The sequence below is a fragment of the Staurois parvus genome, unplaced genomic scaffold (assembly GCF_062004578.1).
Source record: "Staurois parvus isolate SC_StPar_1 unplaced genomic scaffold, SC_StPar_1.0 ptg000426l, whole genome shotgun sequence".
Lineage (NCBI taxonomy): Eukaryota > Metazoa > Chordata > Amphibia > Anura > Ranidae > Staurois > Staurois parvus.
In genome coordinates this window covers 840,513-854,219 of record NW_028318222.1, presented here as the reverse complement: position 1 = coordinate 854,219, position 13,707 = coordinate 840,513, and the positions used below count along the sequence as shown (strand labels likewise).

The 13,707-nt window shown below is 42.8% G+C and overlaps 1 protein-coding gene across 4 annotated transcripts in view; it reads right to left on the bottom strand.

Annotated features, from left to right (window-relative positions):
• Positions 1–4,185: 4,185 nt before the first annotated feature.
• SYT16 (synaptotagmin 16) overlaps positions 4,186–13,707 on the bottom strand; it is a 141,507-nt gene continuing 131,985 nt past the window's right edge. For all 4 annotated transcript variants that reach the window (XM_089687479.1, XM_089687481.1, XM_089687482.1 and 1 more), the window contains one exon: positions 4,186–11,361. In XM_089687479.1, coding sequence (XP_089543605.1) covers positions 11,048–11,361 — 314 coding nt within the window. In that variant the 3' untranslated portion in view covers positions 4,186–11,047. The remainder of the gene's footprint in view (positions 11,362–13,707) is intronic.

The following is a 13,707-nucleotide window of genomic DNA, read 5'->3' as shown; positions in this document are numbered from 1 at the left end:
CCTTCCTTAATAACATGCGAATAAAAGTATTTAATTAACCACTAGCCTACCGGGGACTTTCACCCCCTTCCTGCCCAGGCCATATTTCAGCTTTCAGCGCTGTCGCACTTTGAATGACAATTGCGCGGTCATGCAGCACTGTACCCATATAAAATTTTTATTTTTTTGAGATAGAGCTTTCTTTTGGTGGTATTGAATCACCACTGGGTTTTTTATTTTTTCATAAACAAACCAAAACAACTAAAAACTTTGAAAAAAAAAGTTTTTTTCTTAGTTTCTGTTATAAAATTTTGTAAATGAGTATTTTTTCTCCTTCACTGATGTGCACTAATGAGGCTGCAGTGATGGGCACTGATAGACTGCACTGATGGGAACTGATAGGTGGCACTGATGGGCACTGATGAGGAGGCACTGGTAGGTGGCACTGATGGGCATTGACAGACATCACTGATGGGCACTGAAAGGCAGTACTCATATATGGCACTGATGACACTGATAGGCAGCACTGACTGGCACTGATAGGTGGCACTGACTGGCACTGATAGGTAGCACTGACTGGCACTGTTAGGTGGCACTGACTGGAACTGTTAGGTGGCACTGACAGGTGGCACTGATGGACAATGATAGGCAGCACTGACTAGCACTGATAGGCGGCACTGACTGGCAGCACTCATAGGGAGCACTGACTGGCACTGATAGGTGGCACTGACTGGCACTAATTGTTAGCACTGAAAGGCAGCTCAGGTGGGCACTGATATGTGGCATTGATGTGCGTTCGTAGGCACTGATATGTGGCATTGATGTGCACTGACAGGTGGCATTGATGGACACTGACAGGTGGCACTGATGGGGCTACACTGATAATTAGGGCACTGATCATCAGTGCCCTGATGATCCGTGTACATGTCCCCTCTGAGGAATGCCGATTACCAGCTCTCCTCTCTTCACGAGCTGTCAGTGTGACAGCTCTTGAGGAGAGAAATGCCAATAACCAGCATTTCCTTATTTACATGCGATCAGCTGTGATTGGACACAGCTGATCACATGACACAGCCGAAGTCATCGGCTCTTTCCGCTGATCAGTGATCCGCTGTGTCCCAGGGAGACAGCGCACCACCGATCGCCGTGCTGCATGCCCCCCTGGGCGCACAAGCAGGGTTAGAATGGGAGGACGTCATATGAATTCCTCCCAGAACGAGAGAACCACCTTGCGCTCGTCATTTCCTTATATGGCAGGCGGGAGGCTGTTAAAGCTTCACCATATTTATTACATACTTTATTTTAGACCCAGTGATGTCATTACTGGGTCTCTGTGCTTTTCTCTTCATACCAGCAGATCATGGCTGATGGGAGGGGAAGCCAGGGTGCTGTATATAGTGAAGAAGAACAGAGGCAGGGTAGCTGAGTGTGAGCAAAGAAGGTGAAGACAGATATGGGGTCTGAGTGGGGGAAACAATGCTGGAGGGGGGCAGCAAAGGAGAGCAGAAACATGGGATCTGATTGGGACTGGAGGGCAAGGACACAGACGCTGAGAAGGGGGTGGTGAATAAGAGCAGAAACACAGGGTCTGAGTAGGTGCAACAAAGGAGCATATATATATATATATATATATATATATATATATATATAGCACCCTCCTAGACAGCTAGGGGAGCTAAACTCTCAATTCTTAGAGGCTGAGCAGGAGCCTGGTAAAACAGAGGGGTCAAATTTTGGTCAGAGCTGAGAGGCTCTGCAGACCAGCTCCCTGAGACTTCACCCTGCTCTAGAACTTTGGAGAAAGTTCTAGAAGCAGTGGGTGGAGGTGAGTTGTGGCTGCTCTGCAATTTTGAGGGATCCAGACCAATCCCCAACAGGAGGCTTGACATGGGGCCAGGATAACCCTTAAAAGTGACAGAGCCTGCTCAGCAATAGAGTTCAGGTGGAAAATTGAGAGGAAGTGAGGCTGGAGAGCAGGAGCCTGGGAGGGGGCCCAGATGGAGAGGAGCTCACCTCCTGGCAGAGAACCTTGCAGGGAGGAAAGCTAAGGTCTTCACTGGCCCCAGAGCAAGGACCACCTGTGCAACAAGGAAGGAGTGGCCCAGCTAGGAGTCCTGGTGGCAGCCACCAATCCACCAGCAGCACAGGAGAAGGACTGAGTGAGTAGACCTGCACCCCGTGGACCAGAAAAAGGCACTCTAGTGGGAAACTGGATTTGTTTTCTTACCCAGGACTGTTTCACACTGCAGAGACAGGCACTGGATCCCCTGCCCAGGGATTCACCCAATACAGCTGGGTGAGAAAAGGATTCTTCTATGGTCTTGGGTGGTACACCAGGAGATGCTGGCTAGCTCTCCAGGAGACGTGTTGCTGTTAAGAGACTTGTACTGTATATAGTTGGTAAGGAGTTTTTCCTCAGTTGCCATTACCCTTGGGCATGCCATACCCCCCTTACCCCATCCAAGTTTATATTCCCCAAATAAAATCCAAAAAACAAGCTCAAGGACTGGTTACTGTCTCCTGGATACAAGTCTGTGTGAAGGAAATGCATGTTGCCTGGCTGTGCAGGACTGTAGTGGGACCTAAAACTTTAGTGACTCTTAAGGGGGTAGTGCTAGACAGATATATATACATATATATATATATATATATATATATATATATACATACATACACACACATATATATAAAACCCCTAGTCCCTTTGTCTTTTCAGGTGAATCATATGAAGATTCACTAGAGAGACACAATCTCAAAGGGAAAGGCTACTGCTTTGCTCTCTTTCAAAATCCCTGATTTCACTGTAACAACAGTGTCATGGATGCACAATGTATTCCATTTTTTTGTTTTGTAAAATAAAGATTTGTTATAAACAATAACAAATCAAATCTGATTAATTGAATCTAATGAGTAGCCAGACTTTACAGACATCTTAGTTCTTCCTTGTGCTCAATTTCTCCTACACTACAGTTAATTATTGTGAGGTACACCTGTGCCCACCTTTGGAAAAAAAATAAAAAAATAAAGAAGGGCATAATTCAGTCTCTCAGTATAGATCAAGCTTTCTCAAACTTTTAAACAGAGAGGGACACTTAAAATAACTTTCTGGTCTCAGGGAACCCCTATTAATATCACTATATCTACAGCTCATTGAGCATCAGTGTGATTGTCAGTGGGAAGAATGCTCCTTATATTTGTTGTCATTCGGAAGAATTCTCTTTAAATTGGTGGTCTGTACAAGGAATGTCCCCTACATTGGTGGTTAGTGAGGGATATGCCCTTGCATTAGTGGTCAGTGGGAGGAATGCCCATTACATTGGTGGTCAGTGAGGGGAATGCCCCTACATTAGTGGTCAGTGGGAGGAAAGCCCCTTACATTGGTGGCCAGTGAGGGAAATGCCCCTTACATTGGTGGCCAGTGAGGGGAATGCCCCTACATTAGTGGTCATCAGGAGAAATGCCCCTTACATTGGTGGTCTGTGGGAGGAATGTCCCTTACATTGGTGGTCAGTGGGAGGAATGTCCCCTAAATTGGTGGTCTGTGGGAGGAATACCCCTTACATTGGTGGACTGTGGGAGGAATGCCCTACATTAGTGGTCAGTGGAGGAAATGCCCCTTCATTGGTGGTCAGTGGGGGGAATGTCCCTACATTGGTGGTCAGTGGGAGAAATACCCCTACATTGCTGATCAGTGGGGAGAATACCACTTCATCAGTGGTCAGTGGGAGGAATTCCCCTTATATTGGTGGTCAGTGGGAAGAATGATTCTTACATTGGTAGTTAGTGGGAAGAATGCCCTTTAAATTCTTGAACAGCGGAAAGAATACCCCTTACATTGGTGGTCAGTGGGAAGAATGTTCCTTGCATTAGTGATCAGTGGGGGTAATGCCCCTACATTGGTGATCAGTGGGGTGAATGCCCCTACATTGGTGATCAGTGGGGGGAATGCCCCTACATTGGTGGTCAATTGGGAGAATGCTCCTTACCTTGGTGGTTAGTGGCTAGAATTCCTATCTTACAGACAGCTAAAAAGATTCTTGATATTAGTGGGAAGTTATCTGGGAGAAATTTCTCCCATTCCAAGAAACCCCCAGCAACCTCTAGAAAATCTCCAGGTGTTCCCAGAACCCTGGCTGAGAAAGGCTGGTATAGATGGATGGAGTAATGGTGAATTTTGGTTAAAAAAGACAACAATAGCCAAAGACGTAAAGCAATTTATTTATTGCTTTTCATGCAGCTTGAAAATATAGAATTAAATCTAAATCTGTATCAAAGACATTCCATGTAATTAAAAATACTTGCGTAGAAGACAATTTGTGTTACATGCAGTATTGTATGCAGTGTTAATAAATTACTAAGTGATAGTAGTGAGAATTCCAAAAGTCCATTTTCACTGTATGAGAGAGAAATCATATTCTTATATATATGTAGATAAGTTGTTTTAGGTTATTTCTTGTCTCTTCACATTGCTTCACAAACCATTTGAGTTATTAAATATAATTTCTGAAGTACCCTGACCAAATATTGTGCTATTTTATACATAAAGGACTGCTTACTCTTGTACTGATACTTTTGTTGCAATGAGATGTAGCAATAAAATATTTGTTTCTTTACATTGTCATGGGGTTGTAAAGATACTATCACACCTGTAACTGAGCCTCAACAACGGGCTCATATAGTAACCCCCCACCCCATTCTTGTTGCAAATCTACTGTTAATGATCCTGAATGAAGAGAGACATCAGCTCTAACCCTAAACCAGTGATCTGTCCGTTCAGCTACCAGGTTCCTTAATGTTGAGTAAAATATTCCCATAATGCACATTTTGGGGCCATTCAGGAGCCCTTCATCAGGCATCACATGCCCAGTGATGGGGTCCTGCATGACCTTGAAACGTTGCTATACTCTTCTGTGATGTGATCGCTTTAATACATTTTTGGATGTTATTCTGAAGATGCATGGTGTTCTGGCGACTTGGTTCCTTCATGTGTCTTCAGATTTTACTATGAAGGATCCACTAGGGAGTTGATACACTAATAGATCACTCCATCTAAAACTAATACAATGCAACGTCACCCTTGGTTGTCAAACCTATCCTCAGATCTCATCAACAGAATGGGGAAATGGGGAAAAAGGTGATTACATTCACCAAGATACAGTGCACAAGGCATGCATTAAAGTAGTCCTAGATCCCAACTGGTAAAGCTTTAGTTAGCAAAACCACAGATTATCATAAACAAGTGCATTTTTTTCATAAAATACCAGGTTGAGCTTTTTATCCTGTTTACCATATCCTGCAGTTTTTTCAGCCTTTTCCTCTCTACATGAGCTCTCAAACCAGCTGACCATCATTGCTCCAGACCAGCTTCCTGATAGTGACAATGGTTGACTTATGACTATGTAATGTGTGTTGGCATAGCCACTTGTATTCTCCAAATGGGGAATTTATGTCAAGATGACAATGCAGGAGAACAACTGGGAACAACTCTCAACCCATAACAGAAGAGCCTGAACCTTCATGAAAGGTATTCTTTACTGAATTCTGATTTAAAATGATTAAAACAACTTTTGAAATGTCATAAAAAAACATAGGCTACCTTTAAAAAAAAAATAAGTGCAACCGTATTGATTAATTTAAACATGTGCACTTAATTTTTTTGTATTGGAGCCTACAAAGCAATGCAACAACAATCAGTGGATGGGTGCAAAGCTCTTGCTCACTGAGGTATGGACCTTTAGTTGCAGGAGTGGAGGAAGTAGCAATGGACCTCAAGTGTGGTGGTGTCACTGCATTTGTTGTAGTCCATTGAGACCTATAAGTCCCTCTACCACTGTGGAAGATGGGACTTGTAGTTACTTAATTCATAGTTCTCTGTGAATAAATGACAGCGAAGCCACATACAGCCATACCAAATTCAAACAATGGCAGGAGGTGGTGGTGAGATGGACCCTTGGATTCTGTAAGTGGGGGAAGGCGGTTGCAGGCTGTGACACCATTTTATGTTGCACCCTAAATATGGGAGCAACATGAAACATAGTCAGAAAGGTGGAGTTCTCTTTAAACATATTAAAGCTGATATGGTGCATATCAAAGTTCATAGGTAGAAGACCTAATGGAGGACAGGTCTCAATTGTAACTCCAGTCAAACCTTTTTTGACTGTTTTGGATAGTGTAATGGAGAGTTGGAACCCCTTTCAGGTTCTTCTTGCTGTTAGTATCGCCTTTAAGTGTCTTTACCTCCTGTTAAGTCACCAATTCAGGTGACTTATGACCCCTGATCCTGAAACCAAAAACATAGGATTTGATTTACTAAAGGAAAATAGACTGTGCACTTTGCAAAGTGCAACTGCACGCTGCAAGTGCAGTTTCTCCAGAGCTTATTAAATGAGAAGAAGCTCTGCTGACTTCCATCATCCAATTATATGCAAGCAAAAATGCTGTTTTTTTATTTTCCTTGCATGTGATTGGGTATTCTTTGCAAAGTGAAGCGTTACCTCATGTAGCACTCTCTAGTGTGCTACTAGAATAGTATAGGCAAATCTATTGTGTATGACTCATTGTAACTATGTGAGCCTGTGATTAAGGGCGGGTTACTGCAGGTCAAGCTGGATGGTTTATACAGGTTGGGACTCTATCACGTCCACCTGGTACTGGAGGACCATGGGAACCTTTCAGAAGCCAGTAGGCGGAAGCGGTTGAGACCTAATCTGCATGTTTAAGGGAGTCTAACCATGCCCAGGTTTGGAGGCCCTGGTAGAGTGGTGGACCAGCCCATACATAGGAGAGAGTCAGGCTGGCTGGGGAGTCAGGTTAAGGGTGGAATGCTGAGAAGACGATCGGTAGCCTGGAAGGGGTCCCTTAGGTCTAGGTGGGCTGGCATCCGGGCTGGCTCAAGAGGATCCATTCAGCAGTACAGCATGAACAGGATCAAGGCCTGGGAGTCGTGGGAGCAAGGAGGACAGAGTAAGTACTTCAGCACACCCTGAGATTCACAAGGGGAGAGACTGTAACATGCATCAAGATTTCAAAGGACAGCGCTGTGCTTAATTCTTCATCCTTGTCCTGGGAGATCTTCAGAGCAGCCAGGAGGGCTGGTAGTGTCTGCAGGCTGCGGCACTGGGAGCAGCTCTACAGGGGAGAGGAGAGATCTCTGCATGTAGTGTACAAGTCAAGCTGATTTTCAGAGGGGGGCTGCAAGTCTCTTTCCCGTAAGGGACTGTTGCTACTAATCCACAAAGACTGACGGCTTTCAAGGAAAAGGACAGTCTAGGATCTGTTTCTGTAAATAGGAAGGAAGTTTGGCATCCCATAATCCCTATTACCCTATTATTTCCCCTAATAAAATAACAAAAACCAAGCTCATGGAATGTTCAATGACAATGGATGAAAGTGTGGAAAATGTGTGTTGCCTAACTGTGCAGAGTTTAGGGAGACCTAGAAACACAGCACCCCTCATGAGGGTGGCACTACGCTCATTTACTAAGCTCTGGTGAAACTGCACTGTACAAAGTACACAATCTATTTGCCTTTGAAAAATCAACCCCAGTGTGTTAACTGGAGTACTTTATAAGAATATATATATATAAGAATATATGTCTTATATAGTGTATAGTGGATGCTGCAGTTGAGTACAGAATGAGAAGAAACATATTGCGCGGTTAGCTAGAAATTATTACATATGCAAAAAAATCAAAAGGTTTTGTCAAAGTAAGGGCATGACTTTGACTATACCTTTTTACCCAAGTATTTGTTGAAGCCTCCAGGGTAAAAAAGTGTGGAATATACTGCCACCTCTGTCACAGTAGAATGTCTTAAAGATTCAAAGTAAAAAAGAAAAGTTGAACTTAATTGGTTCCAGAAGGTACTTTGTGTATTCTTCCATTGCCTGTACCCTCTCTGCTCTTGCAGAAAAGATATTGAAAGAATTCCCACTTACTTAGTCCCTGGGGAATTCCTTCAATACATTCTTTGCACAGTCCTAGTAGGCAGACAGCAGAAGTTCTTGGCTGGAATTATTAGATTTGTGGATGTGAAAAATAGCAGCTGAGAGAAAACGATTTACCTGCTAAAGGCCACTCCAAAGATGGAGGCCTAGCTATACTATAGTCAGTTCAGTTCTTCAAGCACTCCAGAAAAATTACTAGATGGAGTATGACAAAATCATGTTTCATATTCATTTTTACAAACATTAAAGTTTATGCAAACCCAAGAGCAAAACATTAAATATATTGCAGTTTATCAATCCATATCTGTGCTGGCTGGATTCTTTTTTTCTTCTTTTAGGCTTTTTGTTCCTTTATTTTTACCTTGTGACTCTGCCAGTATGACCCTCCTTTCCTAAGGTGACAATACTTATGGACTGTACATCTATTCAGGAGCAGTCTTATTATACTTTAGGTCTCTAACTCCCAACCCTAAGTCAAATATGCACAAAAAAATGTTTGGACCACCCAAATTTAAAGTAAACCTTTTTGCACATGCAGGAAAAAGCATTGAGGCTAATGTCAGGCCCCACCAACAGCACACTTTTTTAATTTGATCCCCAATTCCTCTGTTTGGCTGTTTGCTTTCACACACATGCAGCAGCCTAGCTATCCAGTGGTCTGACATGCCCTCCAAACAATGCTACAATCAAAAGCACTGCTCACAGCAAGGGTACTTTTGACTGTAACAATGTTCTGGAAGGCATACCAGACCACTGGTGAGCCCAGAAGATGCTGTGTTTGAGAGAGCGGTGGGCCGACTCTCTTATGTGCTGCTAGCACATGGCGTTCTAACTCTTGCTGCAATGGTTAGCATTAAAAAAAAAAAAGGTTTAAAAAATATAAAGATGCCCATTTCTACTACTGTATTCACAGCTTGACTTCTGTAGAGCAATACAATGTGAGGGATTAGTTGTCCTTATTCTATTTGACCTGCATGAGGTCACTGGGAATTTGGGAACCACACTCTCTCTCTGATCTTGCCCTCCATGCATCATCATCACTAACAGTTAGGTTGGTCATACACTGAGCAAATTTTCACTGGTTCCTGATGAACCAACTGAAATTTGCTCAGTGAGTGGTTGACAACAGTTGATTGTTTGGTCGACTTTTGTTGAAGGAACCTACTAGGATTTTTTTAGCCTTCCAGTGGATGCATCCTATCAGATGCAGTCTCTAGGTATTCAGACAGCTGCCGCTGACGGTCATCCAAATACAAAATCTCAGCAGGAACTCATCCATCCATACTGTTTAGCGCCTACAGGCTGAATGGAAAAAAGAAACAAGGTGTGAGGCCAGCTTAAAAAAGAAAGTCCAGGCCCCCCACCCCCAAAAAAAAATAAAAGTTAGCAGCTACAAATACTGTAACTGCTGGTTTTTAATATAAGGACACTTGCCTGTCCAGGGTGCAGTGCCATCATCATCTAGGCTAATTCTTCACTAGCCTTTGGGTTCCCGGCGCTAGCATTGCAAGTGAGGGAAACCGAAAGTGAAGCCTTAAGGCTTCACAACCAGTTTCCTGCTGCGCATGCGCAAGTTGTGCTGCACCCTGAGATTGGTCCCCCAGTCTTCTGAGACCTGTGACGTGTCCCAGATGTCTGCAGGGGGAAGGAGGGGGGGGGCGAAATTCCAGCTCAGTTCACCACAGAGAAGTGGTAGCAGGCATCTGTCAAAACCAGGTACCCCCCCTAAAAAGTTCCAGATGCGGCAGTGAAAGGAGGGGAGGAGGCAAATAAGTGGAGCTTCCCTGTTTGGGTGGAGCTCAGCTTTAAGGAAAGCTGCTACTAGTGTCACAAGCCAGAACTGAGGAGGAATAGTAACATCAGGCCCTAATTTTTGCAACTCCAAATGTGTATAAATGTTACAGCTATGAGGACTGAAAAATAAGGTGCATAAAGCATCAAATTAAATAGGAATTTCACCTTCTCCACACACCATAGATCCATAAATAACATGACTCTACTAGGCTTATGTCAATCTTTCCAGGCAGTAGACATAAGCAAAACTGAGAGTATCCATTTCTTAGAAATTCCAGAAAAAATCAAGAGATTTTGGCAAAATGCATTGCAGTCAATAGGAAAGATTGAATTAAAGTGTACCTGTTTTTTTTTTTAAGCCAAAGTTTAGATAAAACAACACGTTATCTACAGCTTTAGTGACATTACTTACCTGTAAGAAAGTATGTCCACGAATGTGTATGCTGCTGGATTCTGTAGAAATCTTCATTGCAGGGCTGTCCTGTCCTTTTCCTGCTGCTGAACTTCTAGCGTCGTGGGGATTAACAGCTTGCGATCTCCGGGCTCAACTGCACTAAAGGTGACCCAACAGAAACATGCCCCCTTTCTCCCTTTCTTGATAAAAGCTCATGATTATACTACAGCAGGTTATACAGCAGCAGGAAGAGGACAGGGCATCCCTACAGTAAAGTTTTGTTCAGAATCCAGACACCTGCACATTGTGGGGCATACTTCACTACTTATAGAAAAAAAAAGTGTTTTTTTACCTAACTTCACCTTTAAATAACTCCTATTGGTGCAAAAGCTCCTATCAACTATCCAGGACCTGTTGTGTCAAAAAACATCCCTTTAGTTGAGTAGATCTTTTTTTTTTTAAGTTTTTTTCAAACACATTTCATCTAAGTAGCTCAAGGAGAGAAACAGAGTTTCTCCTTTAGTAAAATGTTACCAAAATCGATGCTCTTCTCCCTATTAGACAGAGTAGATAAACGGCTAGAAAGAACAATGGCCACAGAAAAGGTTATCATTCTGAAACAGCATTAGGGTTTTGAGATGTGCTCATATTAGATGTGAATTGTGCTTAGTATAGTTCTTCTTTAATTGGGTACGTGCTCCGACTGCAGTCTTCAGGTTGAAATGTGCTATTCAGCTCCTGTAATATCTGTAGTGGAATCTGACATGGTGTAAAACTGTCATGACAGCTTTATACCAGAAATGATAGCGCAGTAAAAATATACGCCTCCATTTGACATGGTGACAGGGTATGCCACAGGTAATCAAGGCAATTATTCAGCACAAGTTGAACTTCTTTCCTTTTATGCTACAAATTCTAGAGAGAGGAAGGGTTCATTAAGCTTCCAGCAGTGTGTGCCATCGACAGACTTCCTGGCCTTTTGACTCTTTCATTTCCAGCCAATGAACTTGCTCCTCCTCTCCACTGCTGTTCTGACCCAGTGAAATCCATCCAATCATTTCCTTCCTTTTCATTGTACGCCGGTTGTATATTGAAATCATCAGCGTGACGTCAGTGAGCTGAAACAGGGCAACTTGGAAGATAAACGTTTCTTTGTAGACTGGGTTTGGTTGACCCCTACGTACTGATGTCTTACAGCACGACAATTCCTGTCCCACAGCGTTCAAAAGAGAAAGCTTTCCATAGGTATCTGTAGGAGGGGAAAAAAAGATAATTAGATGTATCTATATGTACTGTATACATGTAATGCTGTACATAGTATTTTTGCAGTAGACTTTGAGATTCAGTGGTGCTGATTTACTAAAGGCAAATAGACTTTGAACTTTGCAAGTACAATTGCACTCTGCAAGGGAATTTGCGCCAGGGCTTAGTAAATGAGGGCAAGTTCTGCTGACTTCCACTATCCAATCATGTGTGAGCATGACTGTTGGACATGCAGAATATCGAGGCTAATACTTACCCCTAATCCATAAAACCACCACCACCCTTCTACCTTCCCCGCCTAAATAAACACGCGACTCTCTTTTGGTGTAAAACCGGCCATAGCAGCCATTTATTTAACATAACTTTAACATAACACTTCTCACAGTACACTCAAATAATAACTGACAGTGATAATCCCAACCGCGTCAAAGGTCTTTGAAGGCACCGTTACTCACATCCAAAACTCGGCTGTATCTGACACCCAATGAAAAGGCCCCTAGCCTCTACTACACCGCCTCGGGGACAATACTACAGTTACGTAGTCCCAGATACAGCCAATAAACTCCCACATTACCAACGTGATCTTATAATTAGGAAGGAACACCCATATGGGCCCAACACATAATCCACCAAATTGTCACTCCAGCACCGCCTTCAAAAGACCCATCGATCCCTGCCGGCTGCCATGGCAAAACAAAACAGACAAACACCTCAGGACACAAATGCCTTTCCAGGCAAGAAACAAACTCAAGGAACCCACACAAAAACAAACAACAGGACAAACACAAAGAACAAACCATAACCCAAACAGCAAAACAAAACACGAAAAACTCCAGGGAGGGAGGGCGGGAGAAACCACCCCCGTGCTGACACAAGCGCCGACTGACCTCCGACAAGACCCCCGACAAGACCCATCCCCCCTCCTAAACCTGGCAAGACCACCCCTCCAGGTTGCGTGCTCCAATCAGGTGAGTAACCACCCCCTTACTTTCTGCATATACTCCCACCCAAATACACGCTCCGCCTCATCTGCACGCCCCAGTCATGCTGGCCCTTTAGCTTTGCTCAGTCCAGGCCCTGACTAAAATGCTGTTTATGAAGCTTCACCTCATTTATTAAGCTCTAGAGCAAATTCCCTTGCAAGTGCAACTGTACATGCAGGCTCCATGCACACTGGCTTTAGAAAACGTTGCTTCTAGAATTTAGTATTTTGCCTGTAGAAGCAACTAAACTTATCCAATGTGTCTATTCACATCACATAGTCTAGAGGTGTTTTTAAGCTCAGCATTTAGAAGCAGGAAAAAAAAAACTTCTGTTTTGCGTTTTGAGAGGGTTTTTCTGGCAGAAAAAAAAATGCTAGTACAAAAACACACTCAAAATTAGCTTTTTTTTCTAACAAGAGCACTGGTGTTTTGTTAAGCCAGCATGCATTGAGTCGCAAAGTCTATTTGCCTTTGGTAAATTAACCCCAGTGTGTGTGTGGTTAGATGAAGACTAGGAATGAACAAAATTGAGTTTTTGCTTCAATGAAATTTTAATGAAATCTTTTTATGGTGATGAATTTCAGAGCACGATGCCTTTGAAGTTAATGGAAGAAATTAACATTAAGGTGGATTTAGTGTTTATGGATGTAATGGGATATCTACTGAGGGTTTCCAAAACTCTTTTTAACCATCCTAGACCTCCTTCTTGTTCGGAAAAAATGGCCTGTAATTAGCTAGGAACATGGCAATAGATATTACAGAAAACGTTGTTTCTAACAATGATTGACTGTTAGCCCACATCTTGTCACAATTACCCATTTGTTGCCTAGACTCCTTGGATCATCTGTTGAAACCTGCCTTTTTAGGGATACACATTTAACCCATAGTACTGATAAAGAACATCCATTAGAACCCCCTCAAACGCAATGGATTTATTAAAAAAAAAATTATTCAGACTCTAAACCATTGGTGTGGTACTCTCTCTCCTAAATCTCCTGAATGTTGCTTGAAGCTCCCCTCCAGAGGCTTTTCACATTTCACCAGTGATCTTAGGGATCACTTTGGATCTGGTGTTTCCAACCCACTCCTTCTTGAATAAATATCCCAGCATGCTCTGCAAATTGAATGTCACAAAGGCTTTGACTCACAGCCAGTCAGATAGCACTAAGTCTGCTGGACAGGTCTTGGAGGAAAGGTGTATTCATTTCATATGTGCTATGTAAATATTTTAGTATAAAATGCTGAAATTTATTAGTATAGGTACTAAGGACTAATAGAAATAAACTAATATCTTGCATTATATTCAGTACACAAGTGCTGTGCGGATATTTGCTCTATTATTGTGTTCT